This window comes from Seriola aureovittata, chromosome 10 (assembly GCF_021018895.1).
Source record: "Seriola aureovittata isolate HTS-2021-v1 ecotype China chromosome 10, ASM2101889v1, whole genome shotgun sequence".
Taxonomy (NCBI): Eukaryota; Metazoa; Chordata; class Actinopteri; order Carangiformes; family Carangidae; genus Seriola; species Seriola aureovittata.
In genome coordinates, this window is record NC_079373.1 from 7,176,101 (window position 1) to 7,196,607 (window position 20,507).

Genomic DNA, 20,507 nt, shown 5'->3' on the forward strand with positions numbered 1-20,507 from the left:
TCAAACCCACTAACTCTCCGTCTCTGTGCGCTCTCACCTACGTGGGCCAGTAGCTGTGTGATTGTTGGCACATGTAAATGTCCAGTGGCGGCCCTGCGTGTAGAGAATACAGTGATCGGCCTGGGATTGTGTGGAACAAAGCGCACTGTGAGATTACAGTTGATCCTCTCGCATCCTGTTTCCTCCTGCGTCTAGCAGCACTGGCAGACACAGACAGACGCAGATCCCACCGATAACACATCACTGTGGGGAGGGGAGGGGCGAATGACACACACACACACACACACACACACACAGACACACACACTCATAGGCACACACAGGGGCCCGAGGGTCAGGGCCCAAAACGACCCCGGGCCACGTCAGCAGACAGACGGTGGGTGGGCAGAGAGAGAGAGAGAGAGAGTGAGAGAGGGGTGAGGGAAAGGAGAGGGACCCCAGCTCCCGACACACCCACACAGTCTGAGACAGAGACAGAGCTGATGAATGGACAAGGAAAAGGGGCCTGGCAATGATAGCGCCGTTTGGTTGCGTAGGACGAAGAGGCCCCACCCTAGATATATACACATGTTGTGGGCAGGGGATGTGAGGCGAAATATTGGAAGAAGAAGAGTAAGAGATGACCTTTACCGAGCCATGATGACCACAGCCCACACACTGTTGAACAACAAAGCATCACACTCCCCCTATCTGATAAAGTTAGGGGAAAGATCCTACACACTGACACGCACACACACACACACACACACACACACAGAGATATACGACTGCTCTGTTTTCTCTGGACTCACATGGAGGAGGGCAGAGAGGATTACGGCAACCCACATGATGATGGGCTGAAAAATAGGCCTTTTATCCACCACCGTTCCACCATAACACAATGCACGCGTCATTTCCACACTGTTATCCGCATGGTATCAAGTACTTGGCTGCCTGGGAATGAATCTGCAGTTTCACTAGTGGTGGTGGTTTGGCACTACGATGCATCAGAGATATTTTATCTACTTGTGATACCAGCCACAATTTAGCGTCCTTTTGTGATAAGGACAAAATATTTTTTATCTATATTGGATAACAGAAGTGGGTGAATGAACTGATAACCACTTTTTTTTTTTTTTGCCCAGAGGGTGCACGACCAAACAAGAAATAAATCCCACAGAGGGAAAAACCAAGGCGGCAGTGAGATGATTGATGGTATTTCGGGAGAGTTCACCAGTGTCAAAGTATCCACTTGTGTGCTTTTTTAAAAACCCCTAGTTTTGAAGAATGAGTTTTTCACTGTCTTCATTAAACGAGTCCCGGGTATAACACTCGTTGCCAACTGACTAAGCTCATACGTCAAACAGGGTAACGTTGTTTTTTCAAACCACAATTTAACTGTGACGCTTCTCCCTAATGATGATGTGTTTAAAATGTAAGAAGCAAAGAAATCTGCCACTATTTCTTTTTTAAATTTTTGACTAATCGGGTTAACAATGTAGGTGGCAACAGTTACATTGCACAAATGACTTATTTGCTTTCAAGGAAAGAATGTTTATCCTGTAGCTGATATTCAACTTGAATATCTATTTATAAGACCGCATCACTAAATGATTTAAAAGGGGTTTGATGAAAATGTTCAGCTGCTCAAAATTAATATTTCAACTTGCATTTCCTCGTACTCTGTCAAAAATGAGGAAACAAAGCAGGAATGGAACCACACAATCATTTGAATAGATTTTCTTGTCCGTTTATTATTAGTCTTAGGTTGGACTGTGATGTTGTACTTGCATTCTGCGGGGATATGATTTCACCACAAATGACCATCAACTGATTCCGAGAAGGGGAAGGAGCTCCGCCAGTGCATTCATGATCTGTAAGTGTTCTGTTGTCCTCAGACTTGGAGCTTGTCGAGCAGTGCGTGAGAGGAAATGTGAAATGTGGGGAAAAGATAATTAATGGCAACCCTCAAGCAATCAACAATGAACATTAATTACTATTGTTGTTTTTTAATTCCACCTGATTCTATGTCTGGAATATGTTTTTTATTCACTGCAGTCTATGATGCTGTGATGCCTTCTCTACTGTTATAAAGTTACGGTGATCACAGGATGCCGCCTAAATTCCCTGGAAGAGAGGGCAAATGTTTTTTTAGGAAAACTTGATTGGCACCACTTACGATGCAAAGCTGTACGTTGGATTTTAAAACTGTTTGCTTAAGAGTACACTGTGCACTTTACACTATTAAGACATGAAAAGGAAAATTCAGTGCATCTATTGTCTCTGACACACTGCATCCAACCTGAAATAGACTCCAAAACTTTCAAGCTTCAATCAATTCAGATAAAAAAAAAAAAAAGGGTAGGGCATGTTAAAAACTTCTATCAACCACATCCTCTTTGCACTTACGCTTCCTCCTCCACTGTTCAAACTGGGAATACAAAGCCCAACCTCAACACTGAGTTATGTCTGACTGTATCTGCCTGTAGTGACCTTTCCCCCTCCTCTGAGAGGGAGCTCTGCTCGGCGGAGTCCCGCTTTCCCAGCTCCCTGATCAAGTATGTGCCTGTCCGGGAGTTCTTTCCACACAAGTGGTTTCCAGTGAACCTGCTGACTTAAACATCCTTTATCTGACTAGACGCTGGTTTGGCCCCTGCAGCCCTAAAGTCCTGGCAGGTGGATCGCCCTGTTGCCTTTCACTACTGTCTGAGCTTGTGAGGGGAGAGGGGTGAAAGAGGGATGAGGGAGGGACTGGCTGGGAGGTGATATATATACTATAAAGGAGGATGGGGAAATGCAGACATGAAAACACCCTCTATTCTCTAACTTCCTTTCAGCATAAGGCTCCGCATTTTACCACATTTCTTATCCCGTTTGCTTGTTCTCATCCTAAGAGTTTTCTAGTCAGCTTCAGGCAACAACATCAGTGCCTATCTGAGGTAAATCAGAGTGAGAGACAGCCAAAGAGATGAAACTGAAGAGAAAGCAAAAGGGAAAGAGGTATGATGTAGGTCACAGAGGGAAACAGACCTTCCATCTTTTCTTAAAAGCCTTTTGGTTTCGAAGCAACATTAATAAATAAAGTCTTGCCTGCAATACCGCCTAAGCCAATCTGCTGTTTAAAGCCTCCTTTAAACAGCAGATAAATTCAAATAAAAATAAACTGTTGTCACTGCTATGATAAATAAACATACAGCAGCATTCCCTCTGCAGCAAACAGCTCACCTGCTCAAGTGCTGTATCTATTCTTGTGCAATGAGCCGGAGGCAGCATTGATTGAACTTTTGTAATATTTCACTGCCGGCACAACAAGAAGCCTCTTTCAGATGAGGAGCATGAATCGGGACAGTGACAAACTGGCTGGAAAGTCAAACAGAGTAACCAGAGCAGGTCGTTTCATGACAAGGGAGCCAGTGTTGGCCTTTGATGCTGAGTGTAGCCGTTGAAAGGTGTCCATTTTCAAGCTCCGATCGCCGACATCAAGTGCACTGCAATTTGAACAGAGCTGTAAGGTGTTCATAAGCAGATCTTTTAGGTGAAGGGCATCGCTATTACAGGTGGTTAGCCAAAGGGAGGACAGACGGTACACCATATAAGTCCAAATATTATTAAAGAAGAAAAAAAAAAAGTATAAATATGTAGTGAATCTGAATCTACTGCGGTCGAGAAATAGAATAAATGCAACAGGAAAATAAGTGTTCATATAATATGTGTGTTAAAGTTGAGCCATGGGGCAAAGATCGCTCGCTGGATCTAAAACACATCAACTTATTATGTGAGATGTGTAACAGAAACCACATGGGGCTTTCAATGCACTTCACGCGTGGGTGAACGCACTCAAATATGCATAATAAAAGTGCATCAACAAATTACAGCCATGGGATCAGTCTTGACAGGAATATTTAAAATACAGTGATTCATCCGGAAACCAGGCCAAGGATTATGATTGGAGGATTGACCACGTTTGCCATTCTTATCCTGAACCCCCCCCCCCCCCCCCCCCCCCCCCCCGACTCACTGATGGATCTGTCTCTAATTTTATTATTGCTTCTTAATAGACTGCAACAAGCCACTCAATAACACCCATTTCTGTTAGCGCAGGATAATTCGTTCCACATTTTTACAGACTGAAGGTACCAACTCATGCCAGCACCAGAGCGGGGCAGACGGGGGAAGACTGCTAAATCTGCTTTTGCAGAGGAAACAGAGATGCACTTAAATTGCAAGTTTCAAATCTCACTGCGACTTTATGGTGTTGTTCTCCAATTTGTCAGTTAGAGCACAATGACCAAGCCAACGCTCTGTGCAAAACAGAGAAAAACCGTTGAGGGATGGAACTGCAACAAGAATAAGGATACTTTCGTTTTTCCATCAATTCATCGAACTTCACGTCTTGTGTGCAGCAGAGTGTCAGGCAGCGAATGAGGTGCCAGCAGCAGCAGTAGCTATCTTCTGCAGTGAAAACACTTCTGTTTACAGTAGAAGAGTGAAATAAATATCAAATGACCTCCCTTTGAAACTGAATCACCTCTGCTGAATGAAGATATCTTGGGCCCTGTAATGCTCAATAACCCAACTATTAATGTGTGTTCTCTTGGAAAGCAAATGTAATACCATGGAGCAGCTCCAGAACAGAAAGACTGCCTCCAAGAGCAGGCAGCACAGAGAGAATGCATTAGACTTGCGGTCGGCTGATCTTTAGCTCTTGAAAAAAAAATGCCGACATCTCCAGTACAAAACTAAGACTGGATCACAGAGCAGGGGGAAAGGTTTAGTGTTCATAATTTGGGGGATTTGAATCAAAAACTTAAATGGGAGCAGAACGGGAATAGCTTTTCCCCTGTACTTGATTATGATGATGTGGGAATCTGCAGATTCGGTGAAGGGATTGGAACATTTTGTTGAAGGGGTGTATTCCATGATTTCATATGCCATGCTAAAGAATTCCATAATGCATAAAGACATGGTCAGAAAACATGGATACATCTTCAACCATGAGAAACAACCACTGGAAAACTATCACAACCCAGGACGTTGCGTACGAGCTGACGACAGCCAGACAGAGTAAACAAATCGCCCACTTTTCCACAGTGTCAAAGCGGCAGGTGAGAGCTGCAGTAGCTGTGGTGTCTCTGGTCTCCCACGATGACCTGGTGGGACACTGATAAACTGAAAGAGCGCGGTCATATTTCAACTAGTCCACTTCCCACCCACAGCAGTGGAGCGCTTGATCTCACTGCCTCGTAATGCAATAGCCAAGCACACACCTGTATCCAGCAGCTTGTCTGATCACTTGGTTAAAGTTTATGGAGAACTACCAAAACTTTGAGAGTTATGTAGCTCCTTGTTAACAAAACAAATCACTGTCAATATATTGAGAGAAAAAGGCTTAAACACCAATTACTGGTAGAGTAGTGACAATGTGAATGAGTGGAACTCTCTAAGAATAATACAGTCGTCTTTTAAGGAACTGCACATAAACAAATCTGTAGGTTGTTGCAGGATGATGTTGCAGAACTCATCCACATGCAGTTCAGCTCAGTTGACTTTGATTCTGATTTCTCCCAATAACCAGTTTCCTGTGTGCATGTGCACATAGCGAGAGATCAGTGACGTCAGAGAGACATACTTAAACTAGAGTTACAATACCTCACAATTGTTCTATTTCACACAGGATTCACCCTCAAAGGGTCAAAACTGAATCACTACACACCCTGCTATGATACTCACAAAAAACATGCTGTTGCATGCTGTATGCGTAGCTGGACACCTGCGTTGCCACTCCCCATTTATCCAGACCTTTTATAGAGAGTACTCTTCGCTATTTGACACAAGCCTTATTGACTGTTGTTAATTGTTGATCATTGTCTTGGTAAAGTAAGCACGGTGATGGTGAGTGGCTCCTTGCAATAGAGCAGCAACTCTGTAAGACTGAAGTGCAACATATCTCTCATACCCACAGGTCTCTTTTCAGTGCTGAGTACAAACCCAGAGGGAAAGCTGAACACAGCAGTCAGAACATCTGCACACGTCAGCCACTGTGAGTACAGTTAAACAAGAATTATATTGATAAGAATTGTTTGAGAAATAAATAATTGGTTACGATATGTATTCTGAACTTCACTGTTGAGACATGTTGACAAGTCAGTATCACTAGACACAGCTTTAAAAGGTTTAAAACAACTCCTACATTTAACCAGATTATCTAAACCAGTTATCTGGAAGTCACATTATTGAAATTTGTAACCACACTGTCCACTGTAAACATCCTGCTGTATTACAACAGTTGCACACACTTGCAGGTTGGCAGTGCCGATGATTATAATGGGCATTTCAGGAGGGCTCACCCTTCTCCAAATCAGTGGATTAAATCATGAATATGATTAAACTACTGATTTTTTTTTATCATCCGACTGTTGACACTCCCTGATACTGTACTTAACGTGCTCCCTTCATCAGCCAAATATAATAATAATCTCTAGGAAGAATGGTCAAAACAAACAAAACAGTGAGACCTTTGTGCCTTCCCAAAAATGATCACATTATGTGTCTGACGCTGTCAAGTCCCAAAACGTATAGCAGTTGTAATCATCCGTAATCTATTTTCACAACTTTATCAAACAACAAATACGGAGCTGACTCATGAGGTAACACTGACCAACATGTGCAAGCTGACGTAGAAGCTCAGAAGATCTTCTCTTTCCAGAATGAAGCAATACCCAGTTCAATTCAATTCAATACAAAACTTTATTTCCTGTGCAACTGATGTTCTAGTCAGTGAATGAGTTATTGTTCATCTCAACATTTGGCTTGATCTTTACCACAACTTATCAATAACACATTTATTACACAATGAGATTTGCGTGTGAATGGGTGTGTGTTCTTGTTACAATCTGTCATTGATAGAAAGAACTCATTAAAATGTTGTTACTGGTGCTTTTATCGCCCAAGTTTTTGGTTAATTGTTGCTCCAAAACTAACCTCTTCAGGACTAGTGTAACCTTCTAAGACCATGAAGCCACAATCCCGATCACAAAACCAGTGCAAAAGCCTCTGTTTGGACAGTTTACTGACCCCATGGACAAAGAGCCGTTGTGTGCGCCTCAGTGCAGCCATGGGTTCCACCAAATATGCCAACACTGTCAAGAGGCACAAACGATGCAACATTAATCTCCTTTCTGCCCCTGTGCAGAGGAGGAATAAATCAGTTTACTCACTTTAAGGAGCTGCATCCGTGTCTAAGGGCACAAAGCTTAGTGCAGGATATTTGCTCATTCAAGAAGAGGCACGATTTCTTACAGTTTCTGCCACCAAGAAAAGCAAAAGAAGATTACACGGTCTCAAGGACTCACAGATAGAGCCATAAAATGTTACAACTTGTAGTCCAAAACTGTGAAGCAACTTTAGCTTCTGCTGACAGATTTCCTCTTTGGATTTATTGTATAAGCGTAAAAACATTTGCCTTTAATCTGTACAGTGTAGCTTTCTTTTTTACTGTATATTACCTGCGTGTGTATGACAAGAAATCTGTGAACTGCTGTGATTATCATGTAGAACAAATATAAGAAAAAAAGAAAATTAAAAAAAAAAAAAGTCTGTAAATCTGCCATGGGAACTCAAGTTCCACATTGGTCTAAAAGAAGACGTCATTGGATATTTTATTGAGAAGGCCACCAAGTCCCATCATTATTGGACAATCATGGCAGGCCCAGTAGTCATCGCTCTCTGACCAGAACTGGACACCAACAGTGATGTGCTCAGCGCGGGCAAATGCTGCATTTATTTGCTCAGATCTACTATGGAAACCAAACAAGAAGAGCAAAGGGCGAGCATGAAATTCATTCAAACCGACGCCATTACTGAATGGGAAGTAGTCGTCGCATCACGCACCGGAAAAGTGGACGAGCCCCCTGTAGAGTTGAATGGCGTCAACCTGACTGAGCTCATATAGAACATGTGACTTTGCATGCACATCAAATACACAAAGATGAGTGACAATGCTAACAAAGCCACATTAGAGAACATGAACTGTGCAAAGTAGAATGACTAAATTTAGTTTTTTTGGGTAAACATTATAATGCATAAAAATACCAACATCAATCCTAAAAAAAAATAAAAAAAATGCAGAGTAGACACACAGATGCTTCCAATGAACCAGTGCTTAATATCATTCCTAAATCTGTACGCCCTTTAAAAGGGGCATGAAAGAACAGACCAAAAAGGAGGAGAAAGGGGGATGTTGAGTGTTGAGGAAAACAACATGAGCTCCATTACAAAAAGAAAGCGCCACATTCACAACAAAGTAAAAATGCTTTTGGAGAGGGAGCTGGAGCTAATTCAGCTACTCCTTAGGAGGAGTGATTGTTAACAGAGCCACTGGATTAAATGCACAGCCCAACCACAACGTAATGGCAACAAAGTATCTTCTAAATGAAAGGAAATATATAAAAGTCCCTGTAAAACAAAAGCGATGCAAGAGAGGTTTTGCGGAACGCCAAGTTTCTCAAACAAAAGCATCGTAAATGTAAATGTTTGTCTGCTTTAGGTCTTTTCCTGCATGTATGTGCACACTCTCATGAACCAGCCAGGCGAGGACACAACCAATTTAGCCCGATTAACAACAGATGTGTCCAGCTATTTTAGTTCGACAAGCGTTCTCTGCAATAACACCATTAGTTGTCTCCTCATTTGCAATATCATTTTTCAACCATACGTTTTCCCCATCAGGACTCCAGTGCCTTTCGGTAGCTTTTCCATAACTTTGGCATAGCCAGCGACGCTCGGCATGCTGCTAACCAACAGGCTCGCTGCAGAACCTACATCAACAGAAACCAGAGCGCGCTGGAGAAATACAACATTGTCAATTGAAATGAGGACAACTAAGATGGTTCTGGAATCAGCAGTATATGAAGTCCTCTTGAGCAATGCCAACGCAAATGGTTATACAATGGAGAGTCAAAGAGACTGTGTGTTGCTGGTTTGAGTTTTGACTGTGTGATGTGTGCAGTTTGGGTTTGGCTTGGGAAGAGCCATATTTCATGGGGTTCAGAGGGTCGGGGGCTGGTACCACATTTTTGATACTCTGCTTGTACTGTTTCTGCAAACAGAGACAATAGGATGGCTCGAAACACGCATTATGTAACTTCTTTTTCCTTTTCAATTGGAAAGCCACTAGTATTATCATTCTCAACTTCTTCGTCATTGTCACCAAACGACTGTCAGTGATCACACAGAACTGCACAACATCCAGGTTGTAATCCCTTTTTTTTGGTGCACAAACCTGTGAAGATCTATCACTGATAATATTAGTTATTTCCAAGCAATGACCATATCACTCACACAGCATTCCTACCCTTATCCTCATGAATCCTGAAATTGCCCTTCAATTACCCCTGTGAGCAGCTTCAAAGTCAAAATCATGATTCTATACTGAACAGCACTGTCTCATGTGATGTACGTTCTGGTGTTGGTTTATTCCAGCTGTTTATAGCTCAAGCTGAGGACTTATTCAGACCTAAGAAGCCATTTTTACAGCCATCTTGCGCATCATGTACCTTTAGTTCAGCGTGACATGTTTGGTATTTTGGGAAGCTTTAGGAAATTCAGTTCCATATAAAATAACATCTGAAGAGCAAATCAACCGCGAAAAGTGGGCGACTGGCCCGGAGCCCCACAGTCAGAAAGCCCAAAACTCTGGGTTAACTGCATGTTGATTGGTATTTGGTATTTTGATTGATTGCAAATTTGTTAGAGAATTTGCACCACTAAAGTATAATATCAATCAAGCAGAGGCCTGTATTATTACATACTTCTGTGGACCCCTCTTGTGTCAAACTCTGTTTTTAAGATCAGATTACAACTATAAAATTTAACTATTTCAGATGAATTATTTTTTTTGTTTGCTCACGTGGTGCATATTCCTAAAACGTGTTTAATTAAATAATCACAATCTATTTGGCATATGGAAATAGTGGAACGAGTAAATGTGGCTATGTCCAATAGTTTACAGAAAGCTCTGCTACGTTTGTTATGATCTATCCAGCAGAGAGTCCTGCAGAGCAGGAGAAGTTAACCCTAAAATCAAAGTATTAACTCAAAACTAACCATAGAATGGAGATAATGCACATAAAGCTAAATTCAATCATAACTAAACTAAATGTAGCTTGCTCATTAAAGAAGTGAGAAGTGGCAGAAATGAAATCACTTTGCAAAAAGTATCCTCAGTCTAACAGCTAAACCTCAAAAAAGGAACCTAAAAAAAGTTCTCATGGGGGGCGGGCAGCCATACCGGAGCACACATACACAAATACACACACCAACACACGCTATGACCGCTTCCCTTCTGTGATAGAACCCAGACTGACCTACTCGCAGCTCCTGACCGAAGACTGTCCTTTCTCCCAGCGCCGAACAGTTCCAGCGTCCATATCGGAACTGGTACTGACACTCATTGATGCCCATCTGGGCGCCTTCACCCACAACAATGATGGCGTCCGGGCGGTTCTGGCAGATGGCCCGCTGGCGAGGTGCCAGCCCGGGAATCTTGTTGCAGATGATGTTGGCACCCAGAGCCACCACCGAGGACAGGGCCCTGCAAAACAGTAAGAGAAACACACCGCCACACGTGCATGTGAGCATCCGTACACAACCGTCGATAAGGACACAAACACATGTGCACATATCAACACACATACATGCATGCATGGGTACACGCACACACTCACACACACACACACACACACACACACACACACACACACACACACACAGAGACACAGACTCAGTTCGAGCTTCCAGAGGATGGTCAGACTGACTCACTTATGTGAGACTCTCCAGAACAGGATTCAATTCAACCAGTGATTGATGCACGTTCCGTACTGAAGTGAAAGCTGTGCTGCATGAAAGTATTGCTATTTAATGGATTAGAGGTAAATGAAAAACCTGAAAACTTAATCCAACATAAAGCATAAAAGACACACACGGGGGAAACTTGCTAAAACAGCCCAGAGAGAGAAAACAAGATGCTTATTTGACTACTGACAACGCCATTCCGCATTGGTTTGGATGGTGGGACTTTGAGTAATGAGTTGGGGTTTTCGGGTTAATTGTTAGGTAACATAGTGGCATGAAGAGTTGCCAGACTTGACTCTTACGCAAATACAGTTTGTACACTTGCTCAGCGTCTTGTGATGCAGATGCAGGGTTCACTTTTTAACCAAATGTCACACAAAATATTATTCCTTATGATTTGTGTAATTATGTGTTTGAAACCTTTTCAATGTGTAAAGTGCTGCCTATAAATTTCATGAGAGACTCGCCTTTGCTTTAGCCACATCCTAAGACCGGTTTGCATGGAAAATATGTAAGGTTTTCAACACTGGTCGAGTATTAATGTGCTGTATAGTAAATGGCACAGCTCCTCCTCAGCTCTCCTCAGGGAGACTTCATCACATCTGATCACTCCATGCGATAATATCAAAACACATGTTAGAGATGGTTTTGTGACCGCTGAGAAAGCCAAAACAGATTACAGCTAAACAAAGCGCTGACTCTCTCCACAGCTCTGTTTATAACCCTTGAAACCATGTAGATACATACTTTTCAAACATGTCAGGGACAGGGAAGCCATAAATGAGCACAGAAGCATACGCCGGCTTTGAAGTATGACGTCGACCTCCAAAGGCTTCACCACAAACGGGGCAAACTAACGCAGGCGAGTTGTGTATCAGCAAAAAAAAAAAAAAAAAATAGCGACGGCGGCGGCGTACGAGTGCGTGAAAAGGAAGAATGGGCGAGGGGAGGAAGAGAAACGGAGAGACCCTGATCTCTGTGGACTCTAGTTCACAGTGGTGTGGGACGGGAAGAGACCCCCCTAAGACTAAGAACAAAGATGTGATCGCTGATTAGAAATCTTTCCTGGACAATCATGTTCCCCTCCCGCTGGTTGCTTTAGTTTCTCCACACACAGAAAAACATAAACCTCAATTTCAAACACATAAGTTCAAATAAATCCTAACTGCAGCGAGACGTGTATCTGTTACCAAACTCAGGACTGCACACACACTCTCGCTGCAGTCAGGAGGAGTGTACTACGGTATATAAAACTAAAAGTGTCGCTGTGTGTACATTGTTGATTTTGCAAAACCTGTTTTAAAAGTTGCCGCTATTTTTTGAAAAAAGAGAACCGTGGTCAAAATGTTAACGGGACAAAAGAGGATATTTCATGTTGCACCACGACACTGTTGGTAACTTCTAAAATGGAAAAACAACAACAAATTTAAAACGTCTCAGAGAAAACAGGGAATTCATCAGGTGCGTTCAGTGTTCAGAGTAAACAGTCAAGCCTGCGGCTGCTTTCTGACTCTCTCTGCTCTCTCTGCTGGTAAACAGGCTTGAACTCCTCTGACCCTCTGTGACCCCTCTGCTGTATATGTGGTCGTTCATGGCAACGATGACATCCAGTCTGTACAAAGCAAAAGGTCAGGCTCATTAAGACAAACTGGAGAAACTCACTTTCTGAGCGTTCAGGGTGAATAGAGCTGATTTGTTTATATCAATCCAAAGGCAATAAAATGTATGAGTCATTTATATCACAGATATTTCAGTGCCCTGCTCAAGAACTTAATACAGCAGCACACTGATATTTTCAAATCAGTCATGACCTCCTCTCTCGGCTTTTTCTCATGTCATTCACCTGCTAATTCACAGAGTCTACCATGGGCAACCCAAACCATCAGACGACACCAAACAGAGAATTCCAGAGCTAAGCTTTTAAATCCCTGCATCATCAAAGTGCACAAATGCGATTCTGTTTGCTTAGCGTATACTCTGTGTGTACGCCAGCGGCTCGGGGACGGGCTCGCCCACGGTCGCACAGATCTCCCATCAGATAGAGCATCAACAGAAACTCACGCTGCACTCACTCATGTCACAGAACTCGGCCTACACGGACGCTGCAGTAGCAGTTAATAAACATCAAGCTTATACAACACATAGGAGGCGACTGAATGTGTTTGACAGAGTGCTGCAGAGTTTGATTATTGACACGAGAGATGAGCTGAGTCTTTATGGAAGTTTCTAAGCAACAGGTTAGACAGACTTTCTTTTTTTTTTTTTTGCCACATTTGAACCTTGCACACACACACTGTAAAGTATATACTTAGAACTGCGGGTAAACCTCTGTTTTGCATTCAAATTTATTATGTTTTTATATTAATCAATCACCAGTCAACAACGTACAGCTTCCCCTCTACAATTAAATTTATATTCTTTAATAATATGAGATTATTCTTGACCAAATGTGGGTTTTCTGTCTGTGTTATATCGATTATAAAGAAAAAAGAAGAAAAAAACTCCTCCAGCATTAAACCTCAGATGAGCACAGGCCGTCTGCCGTGTGACCTGACAACAAGTTAATTTTCTTTGGAAAAACTTCAATCTGAACCAGTGTCAGCGGCGAGGGAGCTCACAGAATTCTTTTAATGGCAGGGTAGCGCGGCTTTAAGAGTAACTATAGTCTACGTCATGGCATACAGTGCGCTCACAGCCACCTACTCCATCACATGGAACACTTTGAACCTAACTGACACACTATTAAGCTCCCAGGCATGCATCTTCTACCGAGGAATGCACTCACAAAAATGCCTGAGACACAACTTAACTAAGTCAAGTGAATAAATGCTCTTCTTCTTCTTTTTTTTTTTTCAGTGTGCAGGAAATGAACTTTTATTTTAGTGCTGAATGTAATTTTTCTCCTTTTGCTGCTAATTTACAGACACGAGAGCTTAAGATGAGCCGTGCACCCAAGCTGTTTAATTCATTACAAAATCCTATTTACATCTGTTTTAAACTACTACAGCCACAGTTGCACACTGGTTAGGCCAGTGTGATATTAAAATGAAAATGGTCAGATTATTGCCACTGGAACATTAAGCGTGAAATTCCTTGATACTGGAGTGTGAGGTGGCCACCCACTGCTCTACACATTTTACAGTTGAACATGTCAAAACACTGGTTGTTCAGTTTTGAGGACGGGGCTCTGCGTTATTTTGTATCCATATTAATTATTCTCCTCAGTTTTGTGGCTAAGGCTCAATAGAAAACATACTTAAATAATCCAAACAAACAATGGTGTGCAGCTTTAATGTGCAAGCCATCACTAAACTTAGAAGTGGAGCCCACTTTTAACTGAAAACCAGAAACCACATCTATTTCAGCATCAGGTTTGGGGTCTCCAGGCAGCAAAGGAAGGAGCGAGGGAGCATGGGTGAGTAATTATTTTGGAAGCTTTAGGGAAGCCAGTGTTCTCCTGCAAGAGTAATTCTCGTTTAATTCAAAGCCGCAGCGCATTATAGTGTCAATCACGTGCATGTTGCAGGGAGATACTTTTTAAGATGTGGCTTCAAACGATAACATAGAAACTACTGAGAATTGACCAGAGATGAGGTAATGCACAGAGACCATCTCTCACGCGCTAGGACAGGTTAACGGTGCACGCTTGCGTAAAAGAAAAAAAAAAAAACTGCCTATAATGTGTTCACTTCTCCTCACGGGGGGAAGAAGACAGAATCTCAGCATCCAATTGTCTTGAACATCTCTGCCACTCTGTGGCCAAAATGAATCCATGTAGCAGTTACCCAGACGTTTTGTTTTTCTGATCTTGCAAAATGTTTGCAGCACGACAGCTTAACACAAACCATCACTGCTTACTCACAAGAAAACGCTCCTCCGCCTGCACACGGCACATTAGCGCGTTCAGGTTTTCACATAATTACTTTATTCCCACGTGGATCGTTTTCCCGGCGACGTTTCCACTGATGAGTGTTCACTAAGAGATTTGACGCTTGTCTAACATGGGGAAGTGTGTGAAACATATTCAAGAATTAAATTAAAATAACTGACTAAGTTGCACGTCTGCTCCGCCTGTTCCCTGTGCCGTTAGTTTGATGACACAATATAAACAAGTTGAGCTGAATCTCCAATCTGTGGACGCGGAAAACTAAAGAAATTCACCTCAGAACCGGCGTTTAATGGCTAAAGGAAAAGGGAAATATAGTCCGGTAAGAAGGCTGCACAGGAGCAAAACCAAAGCCGTGCGTCTTTGTGTTGCTGAGGATGAGCGCGCCACTCTTTGAAGTTAATTAAGGAGCCGTTAATTGGCTGAAACTTACAGGTAGCTGCCACTCGTCAGGATCAGGAAGATCTGTGGATAGTAGACTGACAGCAGTACACTGCGCGACGAGAAGATGATCATGATGACATTGAGCAAATGGCCACGTTCGGACTGATTGAGAAGGCGCGGACAGGATGAAAAAAAAAAAAAGCAAAACTCCCTTAATTCACGGCTTTAAGTCCCTTTTCGCACAAAATCAAAAAAAGGGGTGCTGCGCGTCTCCGTGTCTTTGGTGCGGCGGCTCTACGCAGCTCCAAGCTCCCAGGGCCGTGTGTGCGCTGAGATTGGCTCTGTCATCTCTCAGCGGCGGAGGCTGTTACACAGTACTGTGGGTTCCCGAGCCGGAATGATGATGGTTTTAGGGATTTTGCATGGCAGAAAAGTGCCTCTCTCCACTCTCATGAGAGTCGTGCCTGCCATTGGGCAGGGAGAGACACTGCTATCCGCCCACTTTGCCACAACGGGACAATAGGGTGACACTGATCCGATCCCCGTTGGACGTGCAGGAGGTTTCATTCATCATCAACCCCCCCCGCCACCACCACCACCCCACCCCACCCACCGTCCCTCCAGCCTCCCTCCTCCTCCTCCTCCTCCTCCTCCACCACCATCCAGCCAAAAATAAACAAACATAGACGCTGGCTGTTTGAGCCTCACATCATCATCACAGCTCCATGTGCAAAAAAAAAAAAAGAAAAAAAAAAAAAGCACATTTCTTTGGCAGGATGAGACATTCAGAATCAACTTGGTGTCACATTAACACACAAAAGTCCTCATAATATGACAGAAACGGTTGTCGTTATATTCCTGTATGGCTCTATGTGAGAGTGATTATGAAAATAATATTTTTTATCTCATAATATGGTACACTGCTTAAAACAGTATTATGTCCTCTGGTAGCAACTACTCCTATACTATTTCCTCAGAGACGCATGTTGTGGTCTCCAAATAAGACTAAATGACCTTATTATAACCTGTGGTAAGACTATAATATCGCTATAGGCGTCTACAATATTTTTTCTCTGTGCTGCGCTCTGATGGTATCTGACGGCCGCCACCCTGTAACATTCAAATACTCATTTTGTGACCCTGCTGTGAAGTTGTGCAATCATTCCCTCAAATTGCAGGACTGCTAAAAAAAAAAAAAAAAACCTATGTAAAGGTGAAGATATAAAAATAGCACCATTGTTGCCCGAGCCTGGATCTGTGCAGAGAAATAAAATACTTGGGGAGATTTTGTCGCAGAGCTGAGTGAGTTGAGGGCTTTTATCGCCTCAGCATCGTGAGTCTCACTCAACACCTGCAGGCTCCAGCCATTGTAAATGAAGAGGGTACCATGAAAGATTTAGCCGGGGGGAGAGAAAAAAAAGGATGGAAGGAATGAGCTAAATGCTCGGGCTTAGTAAACACAGAGATAGGTGACTTTCCCCCACCTCCACCCCCCCCCCCCCCCATATTGGAGCTACTGTCATGTGATATGAACATCTGTGGAACTTGAAGTCAGTTACACGCTTCACTCCACTTGAGGTTCTCGCAGGGAGGGCTGACACTTTTCTTTTTGATTCACTGCTGCTGCAGGAAAATACAATGAAATCAGTACAAGAGCCTGATTGTTGTGTGGGCTCACTCATTTTTTTTTTTTTTTATTTTACCAAGGAAAATGGGGTGTCACCCGTGGTAGTTTATATTTCAGTTAATAACTTAAGATTGTTTCATGGGCAACTGGTTGCAGTTACTCCAAAAAAGGAAATGGCGCATGAAAAGTTGCCACCTACAGCTAATGATGAATAATCTGTTAAAGTGTCTGAAAAGCTCCTGTAACATGTATTGATCAGGTGGGTTTACCCTCCACTGCATCCTCATTTGCCAGGTATGCATTGTTGCATACTTACCTGTAGCTAACAGGCCCCTGGGGCTTATTATAACTTCAAGTTTATTGTATAGTTTTAAGTTATAGTGTAAGTTTCTGGGGGTTACCTTCAAAATTAGAAGTCATTTCAATGAATCATTTCATAACTAAAGAAATACAAAACAACAAAAACTTCCTACATGATTTTAATGAGACAGAATTTGTCATGATTCTAGTGTGTGTGTGTGTGGGGGGGGGGGTCCCCTTTGATCAGGCTTGGGAGGTGCTGCAGTAAGGGCCTGCGGAGAAGGAAGGGATAGAAGTCCTTCTGTGTTTATACATCAAGGTGAAGTATTGCAAAACAGGTAAAAACTCCGTCTGGGCAATGGAATGTGGAAATACAACTCAGTCTGCCGCTATTAATGAAGGTATGCAGGGGTGAGCTGGATCTGGAGCAGAGACAGCGGCTCAAATTATCTTGTGCGACAAAGGAGCAGGAGTCTCCTGAGGTGAACTTAATACATCTGACAGCGAATACGAATCGATCATATTGTCTGTTGGCATGAGACCTGATCTGCAACTTTTACGCACAACACATTAAGGTGCAGGTTTTTGTGTATAATGATTAAAAGCTTTTCTTTTTCTTTCTCTTTTTTTTAAATACACCTGCTGAAAACTGTTTTTTTTTTCACATGGTTTTTTAAAACTGAGGTCAGAGGGCATTCGGTGCCTTCCTGTAAAAGAGTTTATTTGTCAGAGTGTCGCAATGGCTTTGATACTCAGGTTTGCGCATGTGAGCAGCAAAGTCTACGCATGAATCACAGGACATTAAAAACTCACCCAAGTCTGAGGTATATGATGCCAAAACACAGGAACACGTAGAGACTCCGCTTTCGGAGGGGTTTGTGCATGATCGTTACCACTTTGTCCAGAGGCCATGCACTGTAACATGAAGTGGTCACACTCTTTTTCCGTTCACATTGGCAGCTTTCCTAACCCTTCCAGATGCACGTAGACCGCCTGTTTTCCGCGACATCAAGCTGAAGCGCCTTTGAAATCTTCGACCGTGTGAAATCCATGGTCCAGCGGCACAGGTGAGATGCTGATGTCGACCTGAAAGGTGGCTAAGAACTCCAAAATGAAACTTGAGAGAGGGTCGGACTTGAAAGGTGAATGAGTTCTTGGAGGAAGTGCCTCCTATTCGTCCTTACTTTCACGGTAGAGCCTAATTAACAATTCCCATTTCCTGCGCCTTGCAGGTAGAAAAAAAAAAAAAACTAGTTGCACTCACTACAGCGCCCTGCCAGCCCTGTGCGCTTCGCTTGGTTTAAAACCTTTGCTCATTGTTCGCTGTTTCTATCCTTTGAAGACACCTTCAACTCAGTCCATGTTACTGACTTACAACAGCCAGGTACTCTAATACAGGTAACAAAAGGGCTACACGCCTCCTCCTCCTCCTCCTCCAGCATGGATATGCAGGGAATGGGATGGGCTTCCAGACTGCGCTCAACACGTGTAGTTGTTGTACAGAAAACTAAGAAGAACCAAGTGAAATTGCCTTTTATAGGCCTGTATCCCAGGCTCGGCTGGTGCTTGTCGCTTGCAACATTGGGTATTGCCCCACCAGTGTGGGCTCCCCGGATGGGCTCAGCCACAACAGTAAGCCCCATAAAGTCAAACAGACGGGGAACGGCTTTCCATGTGTGTGAATAAAAATGACTTTTGCATGACTAATAATGACCAATAATAAGGAACTGGCGTCATGATAACGATGTGTCAGGGAGGCTCTGTCACTCACTATGATTAACAGTGCAATGCCTGAGCAAAACAACACAAACAAAACATCAATATTCCCATTACTTGAGCTCCAGTCTGGGTGATGTGGATTTTGAGCAGATGTTCAGACTACAGAGTCAAGTCCTTTGGGAGCTATTATTTGACTAAGATGACTCCCTCTGGTGGCAACTAAACACTGCTGAACTGCTGAACATGGAGAGACAAAGCTCTTCACTATAATGGGACTCCTGCAGGAGAGTCCCTTCAACATCAAGACTGCAGATTAAAATCTGACTGAAGATTTAAAAATGAATTAATGTGTGATATTAAACTAACAGGAAGCTTCAGACAATGGAATTAAGGGATTTTTTTTCATCCCGTCACGTTGAATTAAAATCACCCTCTTGATATTTTGTAAGAAGCTTTTGCTGAAGTGTTTTTGTGCAACTGCTTGACATTTGATTGTAATTGTGTGAGTTGACTGACTGACAGACAACTACAGTAAATACATTTTACTAACCTCTCGTTTTCCACTAAATTTCTGGGGTTAAGGTGAAGAAAATGAAAAACAAAAAAAAAAGTTCCTTTGATCACTTTGGTCTTTAATTTTTACTCTTTCTTCTCTAATCAACAGAATTTACATGTGTTTTAAAAGTTTCAATTCACAAATAGTCAATGAGCTCTTCCAGAAATGTCACTATAAGTCCCAGTTAAATATACTTACCACTTCTTTCTTTACTTTTATTTAAATCAAAAATCCACTAAAGTTGTAGAGTTAGGGAGGAGGAAGTCTAATATTGTATGAAGAAGTGATGTATTGTGATGTCATTTCGAGAAGGCAACACTGGTCATTTCAACCATACCACCTTTTTTTAATGACACAACTTAGATGTCATCAGAAAAACAAATGTCTCTGCAGCAAACACTGCTCTGTCTGCTTTGTTAGACATATAAGGAACCTCTTCCTCTTCTCTCTAAATGTTATATAGACTTTGTGCACTTTCCTAAAAGCACACACGAACCATCAGTTCAGTATATTTCCAACAAACGGCATGAAAAATGGGTAACGTGTTGTAATAATGATGGCATAAACTAAAATTACAGACATGAGCTATCTGAGCACAGCGACTGCCAGGCTGTTGTTGACCACGAGAAACAGACAAAACCACAGAGACCTTTGTTTCAAGACATCCCTGCATTGTGGTTTCAAGGCCTTTTCCTTCAAAACATGCCCATCAAAATTCCAGATGGATTTTAGAAATAATGAAAGTCAACACGCGGGCCCAGGATGACATAAAAAAGACATGTATTTGATGTCTACCCTGTAAAAGATGGTCTTGTTTGTCTTCAAATGTACATAGCTCATCGTCGAGGCCTGGGTGGGGATGGTCCTGTTTAGTTTAATTAAAATGTTCAAAGCGCCAACGCTTTTTTTTTATTATTAAAGACCAGGGACAGTGTGCGTCAGTGTTATTTGTCACCCATCATTGTCGTTACAGACATGTCACACACATCCACGCTCGTTTTTTTTTGCACGCTCGCACACATTCCTGTGCACGCGAGCACACATGATCTGCCCCTCGGTGTCCACACATACAGTAAGTATGCATGCAGACTCACAAATCAAGCCGTAGACACGCACGCACTGCGGACACACACAGAGGCTCTCACACACGCTGCACTTGGGTGGTATGTGGAGGATCTTGTGACACACTGTTTATTTAACTTCAA

At 42.6% G+C, this 20,507-nt stretch overlaps 1 protein-coding gene across 2 annotated transcripts in view; it reads right to left on the minus strand.

Annotated features, from left to right (window-relative positions):
* The window catches only part of wnt7bb (wingless-type MMTV integration site family, member 7Bb), a 31,668-nt gene extending 13,207 nt beyond the window's left edge, over positions 1 to 18,461 (minus strand). The window contains exons 1-2 of one of the 2 annotated variants that reach the window (XM_056387912.1): positions 17,841 to 18,461; positions 10,344 to 10,570 (exon numbers count right to left, since the gene is read on the minus strand). In XM_056387912.1, coding sequence (XP_056243887.1) covers positions 10,344 to 10,570; positions 17,841 to 17,911 — 298 coding nt within the window. In that variant the 5' untranslated portion in view covers positions 17,912 to 18,461. Of the gene's footprint in view, positions 1 to 10,343; positions 10,571 to 15,149; positions 15,734 to 17,840 lie in introns of those variants that run through there. The other variant, XM_056387911.1, reaches the window with a different exon arrangement.
* Between the last annotated feature and the right edge of the window lie 2,046 nt (positions 18,462 to 20,507).